Raw genomic sequence first — 22,156 nt, 5'->3', positions numbered from 1 at the left:
GCAAAGAACAGAAGAAAGAGAAATACACACATTTTGTCTGCACAACTTTTATAATTAATAATAAAACAAAAGCAAACTCAGGACATTAATCCAAACAATCTTCATTACTATATGAAATCATGCGTAAAAAAGATATTAATCATAAATTAATCCTGTTCACAGCATCATGCTTTTCTTGCCCAGTATAACTTTTTTCCCCTTTCGCTCAAAATATTTAATACAGATATTTTCCCTTGTTATCTTTTGCCATTATACACGTATAAAATCAAGAAATCAGTTGAGGGTAACTCTGAATTTTCCTAATATTGAGCTACATGTATTTTAGCAGAATTAAAACTGCATCCGTCTCTGATTTCATGCAAGCATTTTTTATTTATCCCTGCAAAATAACAAATGATTCCTCAAACAGTGGAGAAGTTCCAGCTATTTTAAAAATCTTCTCTATGACTTGTTTCCACAAGAGACTCTTAGCAGTAGGAAATTCCAACAGATTTCTTTAAATCACTTTTGTTTTCACTATATTTTAGAGACCTCCACAAATCATTTGGCAATTTATGTGTCATTTTAAGTTTCTAGAATCATTTGGGGGTACGACTTTCTATCTTAACATTCTGTGTTATCTTGAATTATTATTATATTCGGCCTGAGCACCCAATAAAATATCATATTGGATCCTATAAGTATTGGAATCAAATTTAGGGACCTCTGCTGATATTGGATATTGTATAGGAATCGGATTTCCTATCGAGAAAGTGTTTTCCTAGAGAAAGTGGTATTTGCTTAATCAGATATGACAGTTCTACTTTCGCTAGGGAGGAAGTACTCTCTCTAGACAGATAACACTCTCTGGCAGCTTTACTGCAGTCAGAAAAAAATAATTAAAAATTACTGAATTGACCAAATTTCTTTAAATACATGTGCGCCTGTCATCCTGTACTACATCCTGTGCAACTTTTCAAAGATTTCTTTCCATCCATTCCAGAAATATAAAAGAGGAGTCAGAAAAGTAGGATGATATTCCCCTTTTTCAGGAAAGCAAAGGGCAGATTCTTTCACATGAGGTTAGAATAATGGTCAAAGGTGGGGTGTGTGTGTCTTAAGCTCCTGAAGTTTTTGTAACTTTCTGCGACAAAACAAGAAGTTTATAGGACTTACTTGAATCCCCCCCCCATTTTTTAAAATTAAAATCAATGGATGCACAGATTTGCTTTGAATTGAATTCACAAAGTCCGGTCATCCTGTCCTTCACATGTGCCTAATTTCAGAACGCTCTGCCCAGACATTTCCAATTTATGGTTTTTTCCTATTTCTCCATTTATCTCTGTGGGAGATTTCCCCACTATTTCTGAAATTTTCTGATATTTTCAGGCATATCCCACCCACCCCCAATATGAAGCATTAATTCAGATAATTCCAATACAGAATTTAAGGAATTCTTATATCATATCAGAACTAATTCAATTAATTCTAATATTGGTTTGATTCCGATATTGCACAAGCCTAATGAATATTATTAATAATCATATTAAGGTCTGATATGAAAACTGCATTCCCTATTATAAACCCTGAAGATTCTGTCAGTCATAACATCCAAACCATATGTTCAAGCCACCTGAAATCTGTCATGGATCACCTAAGGAACAGATACCACCCACCCCAATTTCATTCAGCTCTTTTGAGAAACCACTCATTTCACAACTTTGGAAATTAACCTTAGAAGTCATTTCTGGCCACTCAGAAACATTACCTATATTTCATGCCACAGATAAAGAAACTGGGTTTCTAAGACTCATCCGCAGATACATGCTAAACCACGTATAACGAGGGTCTCCTGTACAGAAGTTAAGGTGTGCATTTTAACTTTCAATAGTAACACTTAACTTAATCTAAAGGGTTTTTAAGTATATATTATACCTTTATTTGGAAATTTCTTCATAGCAGTTTGTCATATACATTTCTAAAACCCCATTGAAATTTGCCTGATAGAAACCTTATTCTGATTTTTTAAAAATTTAAAAGCCTATTAAGACATTTTTTAAAAGAGCATGTCTGGAAGTCCTGTCCCCAGTACCAATGTGTCAGGAAGCCTCCCCCACATTTACGTTTTACGGTTATTGCATTTGTCTAAAGAGATGCAAATGCCATAAGCATCATGGCAGGCATTTCCATGACTGGTAGCTTGGGGTTTTCTTTTTCTTAAATGTGCAGCTTTTGAGCTATCTATTGCATTGTATATTAATATTGTGAGCTACTTTGGGAACTTCAGTCAAAAAGCAGGATAGAATCTTAATAAGTAATGTGTTTGGGACCCTGGCCATTTTTTTCTTCAAGTAGAAGGCGAACTGAATTACAGCAAGGAGGCCAGAAGACGGTGATACAGGAACGTGAAATTCTAGCACAGGAAAGCAAATATTATCTGAGAGTTATCATTGAAACCTGTCAGAATGAGACTCATAATTGGAATATAGTACTCGTCTATAAGGGTAGAACTCGTTCGAAAGAAATAAACATAACAGAAAGTGAATGGAAGTTGCATCATATGTAAAGAATATGTACACTTGCTAATCTCTTACCTCCTCAAATTACCTCCATCCTTTCTCCCTTGCTACCTGCTATATTTGTAACTGCCTTCCAGATGCTGGCTCTTCTTCCATTTCCTTCCTCAAAATCAGCCTTTTCCATTAAGCCTGTGACATAAACTGTTTCCCACTGTGGGGATCAGAATGCTGGACTAGGCAGGCCTTGGGCCTGGTCCAGCAAGGGTGTTCTTTTGTTTATTTATTATTATTTATTATTAAAAATTTTATACCACTCTTCCAAAAGGCTCAGGGCAGTTTACATTAAAACACCATTAAAATCAATTAACAATTAAAACAGAAATTATAAATGTTCTTCCTAATCCCCTATTTCCCATACCGCACAGTAATTAAACATATGAAATAATAACATTTTCCTCACCTATCTGCAACCATGCTTCCATTTCCCTCCCCTGCTTTGTTGACTCCTTTGTGTCAATATTTCAGTTGTTAGCTCCTCTCATTCTATGTAAAGCTCCATGTACATGGATAGTGCTATATAAAATAATAATATGCTTATTTTATATTTTTAAAGTTGGACACATTTTGCAGTTCATAAATAAATACGAAAACCTGATCCAAACATAAATTCCCATAAATTCTACAACAATCTTTTCCCCATAAGCATCAAACATCTGATAACATTTCTGAATTTGCCTTGAATCTTTAACAACTTTATTCTTGGTCTTAGAAGGGTATATTCCCCCAAAATTAATAAAGTTCCTTTATTAATACTTTATCCTACATTATGAAGCTTAACGGGATTTTAAAGGCAATTAAATGTATGCCATCAATGTGCTGAGAAAATAAAATTAGACTAAAACTCCAAGGTGTGATATAAATATAATCATTTTAAGTAGTGTACTACTGCATGGGAGGAGGCAATGGTAAACCGCTTCTATAGTCTACCAAAGAAAACCACAGGGCTCTGTGGGCTCCATGAGTCAAAATTGACTTGATGCCACACTTTTCTAGGGAGTAAATACTATTGAACCTGGAGGAACTGATTTCTGAAGAAATGTGCTTAAGATTGCACTGTGCGGTTACAATCACATGTACCCTACTTGGAAGTAAGTCCCATTAAGATCAGTGGGACTTAACACAAAGTATTGTATTTATTATTTATTTATTTATTCAATTTTAATACCGCCCTTCCAAGATGGTTCAGGGTGGTATTCATTCATTTATATCCCACCTTTCCTAAAGTGGCTCAGGGTGGTTTACATTAAAACCAAAAACATATAAGAGAATAATTTTTAAAAAATATATTTAAACCAGATTAAAAATAAAACAATATTTTAAAAGCCAGGCTAAAAATATGAGTCTTTAAGGCTCTCCTGAAGGCCTCCAAGGAAGATAATCCTCTTATATCTATGGGAAGTGTGAATATATCATTTACTATAAAGTAAACCTTTATAGGCTACATCAGCATCTAGTCTCTGTGTGATGAGAATTTTTTCATGACTGTTTAAATGAAAGAGTTGTCAAAACCCACCTCCATGTTTGTTTATTGTCTTCAATCTCTCTTTTGTAGGTTATGACTGCTGGAGAAGAATAATCTAAAGATTAGAGGAAGTTGAACACATGGGAAAATGCTGTTTGAATCTTGTGGTGGCTGTACAGGTGGGTATTTACCTTTTCATAACAGACTCATTGGTTTAAATATGTAAAAGGCAAAGGTCACTATAAACATGTGGCGGATCATAGATGATCAGGCAAAAACAGTGTATTATCTGATAGCATTTCATCTTATCTTTTATGACAAAATTAAGAGCACAAGATCAGACTGAAGGTCCATTTTGTTCATCATCCTTTCCCTCACAATGTGGCTATCTTAGAAGTGTCTGCCTGGACAATCAGGCCTCATAGAACTAGCCCTCCTGTTGCCTCCAGCAACTGGTATATAAGAGGTTCTACTGTTTATAGATATCAAGTATAGCTGCTGCTCCTCCTGTCCCCCCTGAATTTGTCTAATCACCTTTTAAAAGATCTTAAGCCAGTGGCTATCATCAAATTGTTTGTTCCTTCTTCACACGGACCAAACAAACGATTCTGAACCAGCCTAAGAGCCTGGGTCTTACTATGTCAAGAGTGAATGTTGCTGGACTCTGTGGGAAATGCATAAAGTCTATGTCTATGATGGCATGGAATTCAAGGCAAGTGAATGGAAGAATATAGAATGTTGGGAAAGAGCAAGAGCAGAAAGTCAGTTGGTGACAGAAGGGGAGGGGGATGGCAAAGGAGAAAGATAGTGAATAGAGAATAAGAATAAGAAAAGTGAACACAATCAACAGGACTAATAAACTAAAACGGGCTTCTTATGACAGGGACTGACTGATATCCAACTAGTGGCAGACAAATGATACCCTTGCCACTTTAGAGTGGCTTGGATTTTTTATTTTGGTTATTCATTGTTATCATCATCAGTTAATTGGGTGTGTTAACTACCTTCAATCTATAAGACCCTCCACTGCTGCCAGGGAGAGCAGGGGTCCATATGGGTGCATGATCCGTATGTCCAGCATGGGCAGGGCAGTTGTCTGCAGGTGAGGTGAGGTTTTACAGCCTGCCTTCCTGCGCATCCAAAGCCCTTTCTCACGGATCGTGAGAAAGGGTTCAAAGAAATATTATTTGTATCTTTAGACTCAAGAGTGACCATGAATCATCTTCTTTCTCTTCCACAACTGAGAATTATGTGCCTTAAGATGCTTCAGGTGGTTGAAGTCAGAACAGAATTAGATGGTTGAAGTCAGAACTGGGGGAGGGGAAAGGGGCACATCTACCAATTTTATTACCCTTGTGAAATTCAGGCTTGGAAAAATGATGATTCATCTAGTTAAATTATCCCACTGGGCTACATTCTTACTCCTTGGCTTCTCAAGGGGTGTGTGTGTTTTGTTTTGTGTTTGTTTTTGGTGAGGGTAAGGAGACAAGTGCATAGTCAGTGAATCAGTAGAACTGGCCTGAAGCTACTTGCTTCGTGCTGAGTTTTATGAATAACAAAATGCGTCTTTCATTTTCAGCACTCAAGTGAACAAATTCACATTGTGCTATTCTTCTCAACACCATTTTCCTACTTCGGCCAATTTTCCCCACACTGCCACTTAATGCTTTTGACAGTGGCACTCCAGAGACTTATGTCAGCACCATAGTACCGTATCTAATGTGGTGATGCCACAGATCTTGGTAAAAAGATTTGTGTAGTTTGCCACAGTCAATTGGTAAACTGCAGTGTTGGCAATAAGGCAAGCAGTGGGAGGGAAAATACCAAAAGAAAATGGTTTCAGGAGGATGCCAGGGGACAAAAGGATGCTGAACAATATCAATACACCTTGGAGGATCAGAAAGGAGATTTTTTTTTTTTTAGTAATTTATGCAGCTTTGTTGAATGTGCTCTTTTCTAAGTGAAAATAGTAAGCACTAATAGGAGAGAATAGTCAGTACTAATCTTACTTTCCAGTCACATCTATAAAGCATTATGGAGCAAAATCCTAATGTGATTGGTTTTTTACTAGATTATAGGCCTATGGAATTTTGTTTCTGCATTTCACATATCCCCAGTTTCCAATCTGGCCTAATATAGGGTGTGCTAAGAATCTCAGTCACATGATGACTTGAGCAGTTGGTATTGTTTATTGATTTAAGAAATGCAGTTGGCTTGGATTTGATACCCTCACAAGTTACCAACACTTTCAGCATATTGATTATATTTTGAAGTTTAATAAAATGTACCAGTTCTTCCTTCTATCGCAGTCCCGTAGGCATCAAGAATAGAAGACAGGGTCCTAGTTACCTCATTTTGAAGATGATTTCTGTATCCTGTGCAACTTAATCCATACCATGATGCCTGCTAGGGACATGGGAATCCCTTTCTTGTGGAGAGATCTCATACTATGAAGTCATTCACACAATCAAAAATTGTGTTTTACCCAGGTTTGGGAGCTGTGTGTGCTCCCAATTTTCAGTTGTGTGGAAGCAAGTTACGAGGAAAAGCTACCAAGGTTTTCCTCCTGTCTTGCTTCCACACAACCAAAAATTGGTTGCGCACACAGCTCCCAAACCTGGGTAGAACACAGGTTTTTGATTGTGTGAATGACCTCTATGTGTGAAGATACCAGAACCATGTGTACTTACCCCTCCCACCGCTTCCCCCCTCCAGTGCTCTTGTTTTTGAAAGCATATGGGGCGGCAGGGTACCTCCTTGCTGCCCCTTCCCCTGTTTCTTGGCAAAAGGCTTAAAAAGCCTGACTGCACGTCGCATGCGCGTGTCTCCTCTGTGCATCGCATGTGTGCATATGTCATGTGTGTGTGTGTGTGCGTGCAACGCATGCATGCACGCGACGCACAGCCGTGACGCGTGTGCGTTTGCGCAGTCAGGCTTTTGAAGCCTTTTGCCGAGGAACGGGGGAAGCATTTTTGAAAGCATTTGAAAGCTCCCTGCCACCCCAAATGCTTTTAAAAACAGGAGCACTGGAGGGGGGAAAGCAGCAGGAGGGAAAAGTACACCCTCCTCCGCCCTTAAAGGTCCATCCCCGGTGTAGAACCGCCGAACTGGCCCCAGTTCCGGACCAGTCCGGAGGCTTTTAGAATGGCCTCCGGACCGGTCCGTGCACATCCCTATTAAAAAGGGATCTCAGAAGGACTAAGCACCACAGAGAGTCACTCCCCCAGACTCAGTAAAAGGCAGCTTCATGTGTTCATATAGCCACTAGCTGGGTCTAAACAGCTTTCTAGTATTTCAGTCATTATATAATCCGTCAAGACTGAATTGTTCATGTGAAAACACAAAGGGTAATTCAAAAGATATTTTTAGAGATGGTAATAGATATGAATGAGCTATTCCAGCAGATACATTTGTTTACATAATAAGCCTATTCAGTGATCAGAAAGTGTCCTACTAAACTAGAGGAATTGACTGAATAAGTGTTTCACTATCCAGCCTCAGTGCAGTTATGGTGTGCATGTGTTTCCATTCTGCCCCCATGGAGTTTGTGTATAAAGGAACATAGAATTCAGGGAGGTTTGATGGAAAGGAGAGATTTTAGTGGTGGGCCTTGTTAAGTGTATGAAAGAGATGCCCCTTGAGTTCTACAAAAATCTTACTTCCAAATATGAGTATACTCAATCATTAGCACATGTGAATTCTGTTTTACAACTTTCCCATAATTCCCTTGTCAACTTAATCATGATGCTGTAGACTTTAGAGATGCTACTTACCTATATATTCAGCAATAAGTTTGGTTTCTTTGGCACTAAGAAAGCAGTAAATAAAAATTACTGGGTAAAGCCAGCATGGAGGGAGACACTTTTTCGTACAAGGGCTTGAAATTAGAAACAGCTGAGTGTTTACTAAGCCACAATTTGCAACATATCTAGTGATATAGTATGATTTAATATGGTGTGCTAGATTATTTCCTCAACCACTGTTTAACTGTCTCCAATTCCCTGATTTTTAGAGTGCCCCAGGTCCCCTATCACTTAGAAATAGACTTGCCAGTTCATTATTTGAAAGCTGAATAGTATAATATAGATTTTTTGTTGTTCCCTGAGGGATCAAAAGAAAATCTGGGCAACTCTGCTTAGGCCCAGCATTTATTTTGACATGCCAGAATCCAAATACAATTACTGTATTACCTCATTTTCATTATGGAGCCCCCTGCATAGAAAGGTTTCATTTCAGAGAAAATGATGGAAAAGCATGTAGCTTTGCCCCCAATCTCCAATGACCACTGAGACTCCCAGTTTTCTCCAAAGCTTCCTCCTTGGAACAACAAAAACTGTGTGTTATTCTGTGGATGTGTTTCCCCAATGGATTTTTTTTTAAAGTATGCATCTCAGCTAGGTCGATGATGCTATTTTATATCTATTTCTGAAAGAGCTGTAACGTTACAGTCCTTTTGGATGGAGAACAGGAGTGCCTGTGGGCAAATGGGAAGTACCATCAGACTTGGGGTGATCTGCAGATATGTCATTTTCACAAAAATCTTATTGGGACAAAATGTTATGAGCTCAGTCAACAGGTGAGTGAAGCTAATGGAACTCAGTGATTAGGAGGAGGAAAGGAGGACTTCAGCAAAAAGAGCACAGTTTTTTTTAGCTTGAATAATATTCCCTCAAGACAGTCACCCCTTCTGCTTCAGGGTGGCAAGGGGGACTGTCTAATACTCTACACAGAAGAAAAATGAGAAACTCTGTGGCTCCTTCACCAGTCGGGTAACCCTGTTCTGTTTCTGAAGGGGAAGAAGTTTGACACAATTAAACTTAGTCTTATGAAGCACTGGCCTCTCAGGTGCTGATGGGCAAGCTTTGAGGTGTTAGCCTCGAATATGAATCACTGCCACTGAAATTAATAGGCTTTTAAACTTTGGCTCAATCATGGCCTTAAAAGTTTAAGATTTCTGACTCTCTTTTGTTTTTATTTCAGCTACACCTTCTTGTTGAACTATAGTGAAAAACTACATTGCATAGAGTTAGTGATGGAGATAAATTGGATCACACAGCTGTTTCTTCTCATTGCTTTTATCTTGGTGAGTTTGTTTTCTGGACCTCCTCATATAATATGACATGAAAATCATCACAATCGAAAAGAAACATAAGATAGACACCAGCAACAGTCACTGGAGGTACTGTGCTGGGGGTGAATAGGGCCAGTTACTCTCCCCCTGATGATAAATAAAGAGAATCACCACCTTAAAAGGTGCCTCTTTGCCAAGTTAGCAGGGGGACTTTTATATGTTAGCCATTTCCCAGAATTGATGCCTGATTCTAACATGGACAGCTTAAAATCATTAAAATTTCCAGTTCTATGGTTTACATACCAAACTTCTTCATCTGGCTGAGAAGCACAAGAGACATGCCTCATGACATACATCCACCATCATTTCTTAACCGTCTCCCATGTGGTCTTTGTTGCTACCTCTGCAGTGGTATTTCCCCCTATCAGGCAAACCTCAGCCTGACAATGAGAAAACAGCATGGGTGAAAAAGTACAGCATCTGTCTCCTAGCGGCAGTACTGTGATATAATTGACAGCCCCCCATGGCTGTGTTTTATTTTTAAATGAAGAAAACTTTGGGAGAGCCAGTGGTGGATCTCTCATCTAACATATCATTTGACCCTTGAAGAAATGATTCTGTGTTATTGCCTGCATTTCTGTGGACATTTTTTCCATAGCATCAGGGGGGATCAACTGAGAACAATTAGTCTTTGCTTATAGTTATTAGCAGTACATACACAAACATAGAGTGGAAACCAAATGAAACCTATCAGGTTATTGGTAATATCCATAGCTTGATTGACACTAATAGGATGCCATGGGTAGTAATAACAATTCAATGAACTTGAATTAATAACTTAATAGTAACAGTAACTTAATGATAATAGTAATAGAATAGTAATAACAATTCAATGAACTGTGAAAGTGTCTATTACAGTGAATGTCCAAATTCTGCTGAACATTGGCATTCACATGGGAATAATGAAAACTTCCATATGCTTTGTGAAAGCCTCAGAATTCAGAGCTAAAGCAGTGAATATAGTCAGTCACCAAAGTATGATTGGCAGCAATCTCTTGCAGGGTGGATTTGATTTAAATCAAACTGATTTAAATCACTAGCAGGGTGGATAAAAATCAATGATTTTAAAAAAATTTTTAAAAAAATCTGATTTAAATCAAAAAAAATCCAATTTTTTTATTTTTTAAAAAAAATCATTGATTTTTTTTAAAAAAATCATTGATTTTTATCCACCCTGATAGTGATTTAAATCGTGATTTAAATTGTGATTTAAATCAGTTTGATTTAAATCAAATCCACCCTGATCTCTTGTTCATGTTCAAAATATGAGGAAATTATGTGTCTATATTAAGGCATTTACAGAATTAAGTCGGGTTGTCAGCATTCACATGTGAATCTTGACTTGCATTGTAAAATTTTAAGTGTTCAGTTGCCAGAGGTTAACTATCTCTCACCAGTGGTTTTTGACTATGTACGTAGCTTCCTTAGTTGTGAGCTTGGGCCCTAGTTATGAGTCCTTTTAAAATGAAAGATGCATGTTAGGCATCTAAAAGTATTCTAAATGTAATCAGTGACACATGTAGTACACTTGTATATCAGTATGCAGGTTTGCATGCATTATTATCACAATTCATCTGTCTTAAAAACAACAAAAATGGCTAGATGGGTTAAAGGGACCTGCTTTCCTCCCATAAGGATGCATGTGACTCCTACTTGCATTACATGTAAAGCATTCCAAGCAGCACAAGCGCAGCCAGCTGTCCACCCAATATTAAGGATAAAGCAGAGAACAGAATGTTTGCCATTTCTGCACAATCCTCAGGGGCATATTTCTGGAAGGCACAGAGCACTTCTGGACGTATAAATGTTTGCCCCAAATCACTCCCTCACCCCACTTACATGCATGGATGCAGCAGTAGGGAAGCCTCTGGTTGTGTTCAGAGCAAATCTCCCACTACAAGGATGCAGCTCCCACTGCATCCTCACTCCATTGTTCTAGACGTCAGCCACTGTCTATTGCCATGTTTAAATACAGGTGAAACTCAGAAAATTAGAATATCGTGCAAAAGTCTATTAATTTCAGTAATGCAAATTAAAAGGTGAAACTGATATATGAGACAGACGCATTACATGCAAAGCGAGATAAGTCAAGCCTTAATTTGTTATAATTGTGATGATCATGGCGTACAGCTCATGAAAACCCCAAATCCACAATCTCAGAAAATTAGAATATTACATGGAACCAAGAAGACAAGGATTGAAGAACAGAACAATATCGGACCTCTGAAAAGTATACAGTGTACTGTGTTTGGCCAGCAAACTCGCCTGACCTGACCCCATAGAGAATCTATGGGGCATTGCCAAGAGAAGGATGAGAGACATGAGACCAAACAATGCAGAAGAGCTGAAGGCCGCTAATGAAGCATCCTGGTCTTCCATAACCCCTCATCAGTGCCACAGGCTGATAGCATCCATGCCACGCCGCATTGAGGCAGTAATTGCTGCAAAAGGGGCCCAAACCAAGTACTGAATACATATGCATGCTTCTACTTTTCAGAGGTCCGATATTGTTCTATTCTTCAATCCTTGTCTTCTTGGTTCCATGTAATATTCTAATTTTCTGGGATTGTGGATTTGGGGTTTTCATGAGCTGTACGCCATGATCATCACAATTATAACAAATTAAGGCTTGACTTATCTCGCTTTGCATGTAATGCATCTGTCTCATATATCAGTTTCACCTTTTAATTTGCATTACTGAAATTAATGGACTTTTGCACGATATTCTAATTTTCTGAGTTTCACCTGTATAGGCAGCAGTGAAAAATAATTCTGTCACAAGTAGGGCTGTCACCCATTTAAAGACATTTTGGTTGATCAGTGGAGTTTTTAATCAGTAAATTAATAGGTTAGATCTGCATATGTTTGCATAGGTGTAAAGCAATAGTTCTGAAGAATAAAAGCATATTTGTATTTAGGTGATACATATATGTGGTGCAGCATCGGTCCTCTTTGAAGAGGCATTCGTCTGTACTAGAAAGAAAAAGTCACCTCTGATTTCAGAGTTTTAAAATAATTGTCTATGAAAACCTGTTGTCCAGTTAGTCGGGTGGCACCTCTGCTAAACTGCTCAAAAGGTTTAAAACTAATCTAAGCAATAAGTTGATTAGACATTTCATCTCATATCAGACCTACCGGTAACTATGGCAATTAGCAGTACATTTTCTTTTCTGTTTAGGTTTTTATCGGAGCAATTCCAGAAGAGAAGAATAAGAACCTTACTGAAGTGATTGATACGAATAAAACAGAAGAAATCTATTCCATGGGAGTAACATGGAATAAAATCATGACAGCACAATATGAATGTTACCAGAAAATTATGCAACCTCGTGTACACGAGCATAAAGGTTAAAAGGAATTGTTTTTAATTTTCAAAGAAAGATAAAGATTCAGGCCCTTTCTCATGAAATCCTCCCCACATTCAGTAAACACAGAGAGAGGAAGTAAGACTGCTGATCACACCTCCCTTAGCAACCATCTGTGTGGCTTTCATGATATGAGAAAGGGGCAGTGCCTAAGTATACCATGGGAGGCACCTAATTGAAGTTTTCACTCCAGTGGTGTACACAAGTACTAACCTTTTCTTATGAAAACAAATAAGTGGCTGTTAGGAGCATGGCAAGTAGGCTTCTTCTGAGGTGGGAGGCACTGATCTCTGTAAACCTGGCCTGCTTGGAAAGGCTGAGAATAGGGTTGGCACTGACATCTTGAGAAAGTTAAATTCAGAATGAGCCTCAGGGTTCCTCCTAAGGTTTCAAGGGAAACCAAACAGCTTTTTGAAATTCCAATTTCAAACAATTGAAATTTTTCAGGGTGACTTTTCACATCTCCGGCTTAGATGTAGTTTTTCCCCCCAGACCCAATTGAAGGTGCTGGTTTTGACCTTAACTCCCTAGCTCCTACTTACCTGAGGGCAGCATCTTTTCCCATACATGGCTGCCCACACCTTTAGATCTTGAAGTAAGGCCCTCTGGTTGATCTGTCCCAGAGATGTGGAGTTAAAAATTTTCTATGGAAAATTTTCCATTTCTAAAACTTCATTTGATGACATCCAGACGAGCACTGTGCAGAGTGCAGATTCCAGACAATGTGTTACCAATTGAGTGAAGGAGGAGACTATTTCGTCTATCTTCCCTTCCCTTTAAAGCCCAATGAACCTCACCAAAATATGTCCCTGAGGGTTATGTGATCTCTGGGACATATTTTGGGAATGCAAAATGGGCTTCAGAGAAAAGGAGAGATGAGAGAGAACTGCCCTTCTCCTGCTCAAGTGGCAGTGCAGTATGAGTCTGGAACTCATACTGTTGTATGTGTGCAAATACTAGTCTGGATGTTGGTCATTGCTTCATAAAATTTATTAGCAATAGTAATGCCAGTGCAACGTTAGGCAACTTTTGCAGTTCCAAAGTTGTAATTAATGGTTTTTTAAGGTGATTATCCCTAGGAAGTATATGAGCACATAAATATGTTTTATTGATTTCAGTATTAGTTCCACCTAAAGTTTTGAAATTGTTTCAGTATGGCATTTAAACCACATTAAGTATTTTTAATGGATCTCCCCTTCCACTCCCTCCATCAAATATTTCAGTTCAACTACTTGGCTATTATGCAAAACGTTTGAGGCACAACATGGGAAATTAATATTTTTTAAAACTACATAAATAGGTCAAATTACATGCCAAATCTATTTAGGTCATAAGAAGAATGTGCATAGTAAAATTTTCTAAGGAAGAAAATTTCTAATTGAAATTTCTAATTCCAATTTTATGCAAATGAGAGGAAAATGTCATGGGAAAAATTTTCCAGAAATTTTTCCAATTCAGCGTTTTCCAGAAAACATATATCTCTGTTCTGTTCCATTTTGCAACAGCAGAGCTTTTTCATTTATAGCAGCCATCACATTCAGTTACAGCACTCTCTCCCTCAGGAACTTAAGCTCCCTCCCTATATTCTTCCTGTTGTTACCTAAAGTCTGTTCTATTTAATCTTACATATTCTGGGGTTTGATTGGTTGCTTCTGAATGTGTCATCATTACTGAATGTGACTACTGTTATGTTATATATTCAGATTTCTGTATGTTGCTTTGAATGCCTCTAAGCAGGAAAGTGATCAATTAAGTTATCTATCTATCTGTCTATCTAGGCATTAACAGTGCCTTGCTCCTGGAATGTTCAAATGTATCTGAGTATACACATTCATAAGTGAACAAAGACAATTAGTCATACCCTCTATGACTATCTCCAATGGAGACAGTTAGACAGGGTCCAATGTATCAAACTGCAGGTTAATTACAATATTTTCGCCTACAGAGAAAAATGTTCACTACACCCTCATTTAGTCTCAACACAGCCTGGTTTTGGGGGCATGAGTTTTCCTAGACCTAATTCATCAGACAACCCAATTCAGTAGATTGGCTTTGGCTGCAGTAGAGCAAATAGTGACTAGAATAGGAATGAGCACACTTTCCCCATTTGATTATTTTCTTCTTCTTCTGATTAACTCTCAACATACAACACCTAGCAATAATGTGAGTTATCCTGTTCTTAAAGGTCATGAAGTGTGAGTGACCTTTTACTTTAAAATCTGCCAGTATCGGGTATGCCAAACTTATAAGTCCCAAATCTCTGCATCAAATCTTCTTTGCCTGTTCTCTATCCCAAAGTAAAAGCAATCATATTGAAACTTACCAGTCCCTAAAAAGTAATTACTTGATAGCCAGTGAGTCAGTCTGAAAGTTATGGTCTAATCCCATAAGCCACCATACTTCACAGAGACAGAGTCATAGCACTGATGAAGTCCTGCCACATGGTTTTTTATTATTATTATTATTATTATTATTATTATTATTATTATTATTATATTTTATTATTATTATTACATTTATATCCTGCTTTTTCTCCAAGGAGACCAGAGCGGTGTACTACATACTTGCGTTTTCTCCTCACAACAACCCTGTGAAGTAGGTTAGGCTGAGAGAGACATGACTGGCCCAGAGTTTAGTAGCGGTTGTCTCCCAAGTAGGGAAGAGAGCAGAGACTCCTCCCCTATTTACCATATGGACACTTTGGTGTGTGTGTGTGTGTGTGTGTGTGTGTGTGTGTGGGTGTGTGGGTGTGTAGGGGATAGGGCCATAGCTCAGTGGTAGCGCTTTTGCTTTATAGGCAGAGGGTCTCAGGTTGAATCCTTGGCATCTCTAGGTAAGACTCCTGCCTGAAACCTTGGAGAGGCATTGCCAGCCAGTGTAGACAATACTGAGCTAGATGGACCAATGGTCTGACTTGGCATAAGTTGATCTTTTTCTTCGTGTGTATAGGTCCTCATTGCAATAGAACATGGGATGGCTGGCTCTGCTGGGATGATGCTGCTGTGGGAGAAACAGCAGTACAGCACTGCCCTGATTATTTTATGGACTTTGACCCTGCAGGTAATTTTTAATAATTTGTTTATTATCAATGTGAGCTGTCATGACAAAGAGACACAAGTTTTGAGCGGTATAGAAATATTTTAAATAAATAAATTAATAATAATAATAATTCAATTTCTATACCGCCCTTCCAAAAATGGCTCAGGGTGGTTTACACAGAGAAATACCAAACAAGATATAACAAATTAGTAGCTATGTTCTCCCACCATTGAATAGTTAAGATCAGACTTAAACCAACTTTGGTTGTAGCACCAATGCAGTGGTGACTCGTGCATGCTGGAGCTCATGGGGTAGAAGGCAAGGCAGGCGGAAGAAGAGCAACTTCTGAGTCTCTGGGTCCCCCAAGTTCTTTTATCCCCCAGTTTCCAGCATATAGCCCATAAAAACCAGGCTCCCTGCTCAGTCAAAGAGAAATTTTCTCTGGTGGAAAATAGTGGAAGTGTCCACTAACACAGTCATATAAAGGTAGGACTTGGAAACTGGAAAGGAGAGAGCGAGCACACAGAGAGAATATAGAGAAAGAGAGAAGAGGAATAGATTCTGTGTTTGAGGGTGAGAGGGCACTGCCTCACCTCCCCTTAGGGAGCAACCTCCCCTGCACCAATGCAAAGGAAGCATAAAGGACAAGTACCTTCCCATTTATTTGTTCATTCATTCATTCATTCATTCATTCATTCATCAAATTTGTACACCGCCCCAAACTTTAGTCTCTGGGCAGTTAACAATAGCATAAAAAAAGTTAAAACATATACAAAAACTTAAAACAATTTAAAAATCAACCACAAATTAAAACCTTAAAAAAAAGCTGAAAAAGCTTGGGTGAAGAGGTGGGTTTTCATATGCTTTTTAAAAATTGTCAGAGATGAGGAGGATCGTCTCTCAGTAGGGAGCACATTCCACTGTCTTGGGGCAGAAACCAAGAAAGCCCGTCCCCGTGTGGCCACCAGGCAAGCTGGCAGCAACTGGAGACGGACCTCTCCGGACAACCTCAATGGGTGGTGGGGTTCATAATGAAGAAGATGTTCTCTTAGATACCCAGGGCCTACGCCATTTAGGGTTATAACTAGCACTTTGTATTTTGCCCAGAAACCTATTGGCAGCTAGTGTAACTCTATCAGCAAAGGGGTGATGTGGTCTCCGAGATGACCCAGAGACCAACCTGGCTGCCGCATTCTGTACCAACTGAAGTTTCCGGACTACGTACAAAGGCAGCCCCACATAGAGTGCATTGCAGAAGTCAAGTCTGGAGGTTACCAACATATGTACCACTATTTTGAGGTCATTCATCTCAAGAAACGGATGCAGTTGGTGTATGAGCCGAAGCTGATAGAAAGCCCCTCTGGCCACCGCCTCAACCTGAGATACCAGGGAAAGGTGTGAATCCAGAAGTACTCCCAGACTCAAATTCCTCCACATCTTCATAATACCTGTCTTTTACAACTCCTTTAGTGAGAAAATTTGGAAGTTTCTAACATCATTGGTGTATCTCCTTAATTGGAGTTGTTTCAGATGATCTATTTCAGGCATTATAGTACTGCTGTTGAACAGGAAATACAAGGCATGTGAGACATCAACCCTGAAGTCCTTCAGAACCCAACTAGATGTGTACCGACTTGCATTAAAGAGGCATGCATCTTACTGGAAAAGGCATGCTTATTAACAGGAAGTGATAAGTTCAGGAGTTCATAGTGGCCATTTTGTTTCTGGACTGACACATGATGTGGGTCTTGTGCTCAATCTGGTCTTTTGCTCTGATCAGGGTGGTATTCCATGGTTGGAGACTCCTGAAAGTGGGGAAATGACATGGATGGTTAAGGTAGGACTTGCAACCACAACCCACCTTTGTAGGGGTGAAGGACCCATTCAAATTTATATACCGCCCAAACTTTCATCTCTGGGCAGTTGGTCCACCCAAGAAGGTTATTGGATCCAATAGGATTTTAAGAAGCCTTGGAAGGGTTTCAAGCTGGCTCTGTTGGTGATTCTGTCAATGTTCTGGTACAAATGTGGAATGATGAACTTACTAGAGTGGTAGCCACAATCCTCTCTGACCTGCTTTAAAGTCAGCCGTGGTTTACTTAGTAGAACTACGGGAGCTGAAGCGGTGAAGTAGATTACTAGAGTGCAAGTGGAGAAAGACTCTGGACAAATCTGACAGATTGTAGCACAGAACACACTTGAAGATCTTGCTGTAGCAGTGTGGGCAATGAAGAAGCAGTTCTATTCTGCCTGTATTGCTTCCACAAATTGATGGCCAGCTGAGTTATCTAAGGTTGTGAGGGGGCTAGTCCATGCCCCCTCTGCCTTGAATTTGAACTTGGAACTATCTGTCACTTGCTGTGATGTTTTTAATAACTTTTTTGCTGATAAAATCTCTTGTATTCGTGCTGAACTAGATGACACAGTTATTGCAGGGTCTACTGTAGAGGTGTCCAGCAGCTCCTCTTGTAGGATTGAACTGGATCACTTTCAGTTTGTTACTCCTAAAGATGTGGACAAACTGCTCTGGACTGTACTTCCCACCATCTGCTCTCTTGACCCTTGCCCAGCTTGACTTATTTCATCTGGCAGTCACATTATTAGAGAGGGACTGGTAATTATCATAAACACTTCTCCGAGGGAGGGTAGGATGCCTCCTTGTCTTAAGGAGGCTATTATTCGACCTTATCCAAAGAAACCTGCATTGGACACCTCAAAGGTGGCTAATTACAGACCTGTTTCTAATCTACCTTGGCTGGGCAAGGTGATTGAGTGAGTGGTCGCTTCTCAGCTGCAGACACATATTAGGTAGACCCATTCCAAACTGGCTTTTGAGTGGGCTATGGGGTTGAGACTGCCTTGGTCGGCCTGATGGCTCATCTCCAATTGGCTATCAACAGACAGAAAGTGACTTTGCGGATCCTTTTGGATCTCTCAGTGGCTTTCGATACCATTTACTATGGTATCCTGCTGGGTCGCTTGAAGGAAGTGGGATTGGGTGGCACCGCTCTACAGTGGTTCCATTCCTACCTCTCTGGCAGATTCCAGATGGTGTCGCTTGGAGACTGTTCTGCAAAGTGAGAACTAACATGTCGAGTTCCAGAAGGCTCCATACTGTCTCCAATGCTTTTTAACATATACATGAAACTGCTGGATCATGATCAGGATGTTTGGTCTGGGATGTTATCAATATGCTGATGAAACCCAGATCTACTTCTCCATACCAAGCTCATCAGGAAGTGGCATGACTCCCCTAAATGCCTGCCTGGAGGTGATATTGGGCTGGATGAGGGATAACAGGCTGAAGCTGAATCTAAATAAGACGGAGGTACTGTCTGTAGGGGGTCAGGACCCAAGGGATGGTCTTGATCTGTCTGTTCTGGATGGGGTTTCACTCCCCCTGAAAGATCAGGTTCGTAGCTCGGGAGTGCTCCTGGATCCTAAACTCTTCCTGGTTTTTCAGGTTGAGGCAGTGGCCAGGATTGCTTTTTATCAGCTTTGGCTGATATGCCAGCTACATCCATTTCTGGAGACAAATGACCTTAAAACAGTGGTACATATGATGGTAACCTCTAGGCTTAACTACTGTAATGCACTCTACGTGGGGCTGCCTTTGTACTGTACATAGTTCAGAAACTACAATTGATATGTAATGCAGCAGCCAGATTGGTCTCTGGGTTTACCCAAAGGGACCATATAACACCGATTTTGAAAGAACTGTACTGGCTGTCAGTATGTTTCCAAGTGAAATACAAAGTGCTGGTTATTTCCTATAATGCCCTCAATGGCTTGGATCCAGGGTATTTAAGAGAGCACCTTCTCTGTCATGAACCCTGTCACCTGGAGAGGTCAACTCGTTTGGTGGCGACTTGAGACCAGGCTTTCTCTGTGGCTGTCCCAGCACTTTGGAATGCACTCTCTGCTGAAATAAGAGCATCTCCTTCTCTGTTTGCTTTTAGGAGGACCCTGAAGACGTACCTGTTTCCCAAGGCTTTTAATTGAAATCTAAATTTTAATGTGTTTTTATTTATTGAGGTTTTATCTGTTTTATGAATTTTAACTATTTTATATTTTATATTACGTTTTAATTTGTACACTGCCTGGAGATTTCTATATCAGACGGTATAGAAATGCAATCAATCAATCAATGCACTTCCCCCACCCACCCACCCCCCAAAAAGTGCCATTTTTCAGCAGAGCTGAGTAACTTTTCATTCAGAAGATGAAATGCTGTGAAGGAGAGAAATGTTTCTTTTTTATAGGGAAGGGGTTACAAGCTGGACACTGGTATACCTGCAGAGCCGATCCAAAAATTATCTTAGAAACATTTATGATGAAATTCAAAGGTGCTGAAAGGGTTCAGAATCCAAGTCAAGTGGGGCAGTTTTGGCAAACTTCAAAGGTGCTGAAGGGTTTGAGGATGAAACAGCATCTTTCTATCTTTCTTTCTTTCCAGTTTACACCTACCTCTGCAAGCAGCAGTGGTAGCACTAGTCAGTGGCTGCTCTAGTTCTGAATGGGATTTGGATGTGTGTGGCGGGGGGCAGCTGTCAGTAGGCTAAGAAATTTCTTTCTCTGCAGGCGAATATAGTGAAGAAAATGAGTGATGTCTTTTGGATATTAGATAATATGGTGGAGAAAATGAGGAAATTTGATCAGCACTCTAAAATGAATTCCTTGAAGGGTAACAGGAGAAGGTGCGAAAGTCCCTTAGCAGGAAATACAGAGTACTAAGAAAGGCGAGGAAGTGATGGGACAGGATAATGCTTCTCATTCATTAGCATGCATCACTTGGTAAGATGCAGCCATTTCAGACCTACACGATTGTGATCAACTAAACTAAACACAAACCAGGCTAGATTCAAGGTGCTGGTATTGACCTTTAAAGCCCTACACAGCTTGGGGCAGGGGTACCTGTCGGACCACATTCACCCATATGAATCTGCCAGGGCCCTCTGCTCGTCGTCTCAGGCCCTGCTCATGGCCCCACCACTAACAGAGATCCAGTTGGTGGGGACTAGAGACAGGGCCTTTTCGGTTGTGGCCCCACAGCTTTGGAACACCCTCCCTGAAGAGCTTCACCATGCTCCCTCCCTCAGTGTTTTTAAAAAACATCTTAAAACACACCTTTTAAGGAGGCTTTTTTAATGCTCCATTTTCATTTTCTTTTCTTTTTTGTTATATATGGTAGGTTCATTAGCTTTTTATAACTTTCAGTGTTAATTTGAACCTAATAATGATTGTGGTTTTTAATCTGACAAGTTTTTTGGGTTTAATTTAGTTAATTTTATTACTTTTATTGTATCATTTGTCCATCTTATTGTTGTGAGCCGCCTGGAGCAGCAGTTCACTGGAGAGGTGGGGTATAAATATTTTAAATAAATAAATAAACCACTAGTCCTGTATTGTGGTCTATCAAATGCTTTATAACCCCATGTATTTGCCTATCACAGGTAGGCAGCAAAAACATGGGATTAATTTGGCCTCCTCCAGTTGGCTTCCGTTGGTGTGTTACATTCAGCCTAGAATGTCAGAAGGTGTGAATTAGAATTATATTGTGCTTTTTTAGCCAATCATACCTTTCCCTGGAGTTTTGAAGTGTCAGGCCATAGCAAAAATTTCCATTAAGTTTTAGAGATAAGACAGCACAGTACAACTACCAAGCAGCTTGCTGCAAACATCGTGAAGTGTACGTGTGTTGGGTAAGTGAATGTGTCATCCAAGAAGGGCTTGTTTGGGAGTGTGATCGAAGTGCCTTCCTCTACTCCACCTCAGAACACAGCTTGACCAGAAGGTCAGTAGCTTCTGGTTAGCAGCCTTCATCATTGAAGGTCAATAGACTTCATCATTGTGTGAAACTTATGCTTTAACTTTGCACTTACCAGAGTTTGTTGCCATTGACCTCTATAGCTTTCTTTTATTTTAAAAAGTTGCATTGATTCAGCATATAATTAAGTCATATGATTTAAGCTCTATTTTAATATATTTTCAGTGTGAGTCCATGCAATATGTACTGGGTAACATTTTCACATTTCCTTTTCAAGTAAAATCAGATAGGAAGAGCTCTCTTTTTTGCTTTGTTGACACATTTAATGTTAAAAAGCAGAGTATTTGCTATTATGTAACTTTTATTTATTTTATTTTATTTATCAAATTTGTACACCGCCCCAAACTTTAATCTCTGGGCAGTTAATTTTAATTTAATGTTTCTCTCTCTTTTATTTTTCACAACTCAAGAACAAGCTTTTAAGGTCTGCAAGGAAAATGGAAACTGGTTTGTGCACCCGGAGAGTAATAGAACATGGACAAACTACACACAGTGTGCTACAGGGATAAATTCTAAACTGCAGGTACCCTGAAAAATGCATGTTCTTCAACGTGGTCTCTGTCCTTTACACAAATGGGCTATGCACCTGTGCAGAGACCTCATCGGAACCTAACAAGCTCAATTCTGCTGCTTTGGGCAGGAACCCCACCCCTAGCCTCTATATGTGGCTGTGCCACTCCTCATCCCCTCAGTCTTTCATCGTCCGTGCGTCAGTTAACATCGTGGAATCTGCAGCTCGGCAATGAGTAGGATTAATATCTATCCCCTTGTTGT

General features: G+C 39.6%; 1 protein-coding gene across 8 annotated transcripts in view; it reads left to right on the top strand.

Moving 5' to 3' along the window:
- The window catches only part of CALCRL (calcitonin receptor like receptor), a 126,550-nt gene that overhangs the window by 60,838 nt on the left and 43,556 nt on the right, over positions 1-22,156 (top strand). For 4 of the 8 annotated variants that reach the window (XM_053272313.1, XM_053272343.1, XM_053272333.1 and 1 more), the window contains 5 exons: positions 4,111-4,199; positions 9,001-9,103; positions 12,330-12,498; positions 15,466-15,576; positions 21,793-21,905. In XM_053272313.1, the coding sequence (XP_053128288.1) occupies positions 9,053-9,103; positions 12,330-12,498; positions 15,466-15,576; positions 21,793-21,905 (444 nt within the window). In that variant the 5' untranslated portion in view covers positions 4,111-4,199; positions 9,001-9,052. Of the gene's footprint in view, positions 1-4,110; positions 4,200-4,753; positions 5,128-9,000; positions 9,104-12,329; positions 12,499-15,465; positions 15,577-21,792; positions 21,906-22,156 lie in introns of those variants that run through there. The other 4 variants (XM_053272308.1, XM_053272361.1, XM_053272352.1 and 1 more) reach the window with 4 other exon arrangements.

This window comes from Hemicordylus capensis, chromosome 1 (genome assembly GCF_027244095.1).
Source record: "Hemicordylus capensis ecotype Gifberg chromosome 1, rHemCap1.1.pri, whole genome shotgun sequence".
NCBI lineage: Eukaryota > Metazoa > Chordata > Lepidosauria > Squamata > Cordylidae > Hemicordylus > Hemicordylus capensis.
Note: the sequence above shows the minus strand (reverse complement) of the source record. Positions and strands in the feature narration are given on the sequence as shown.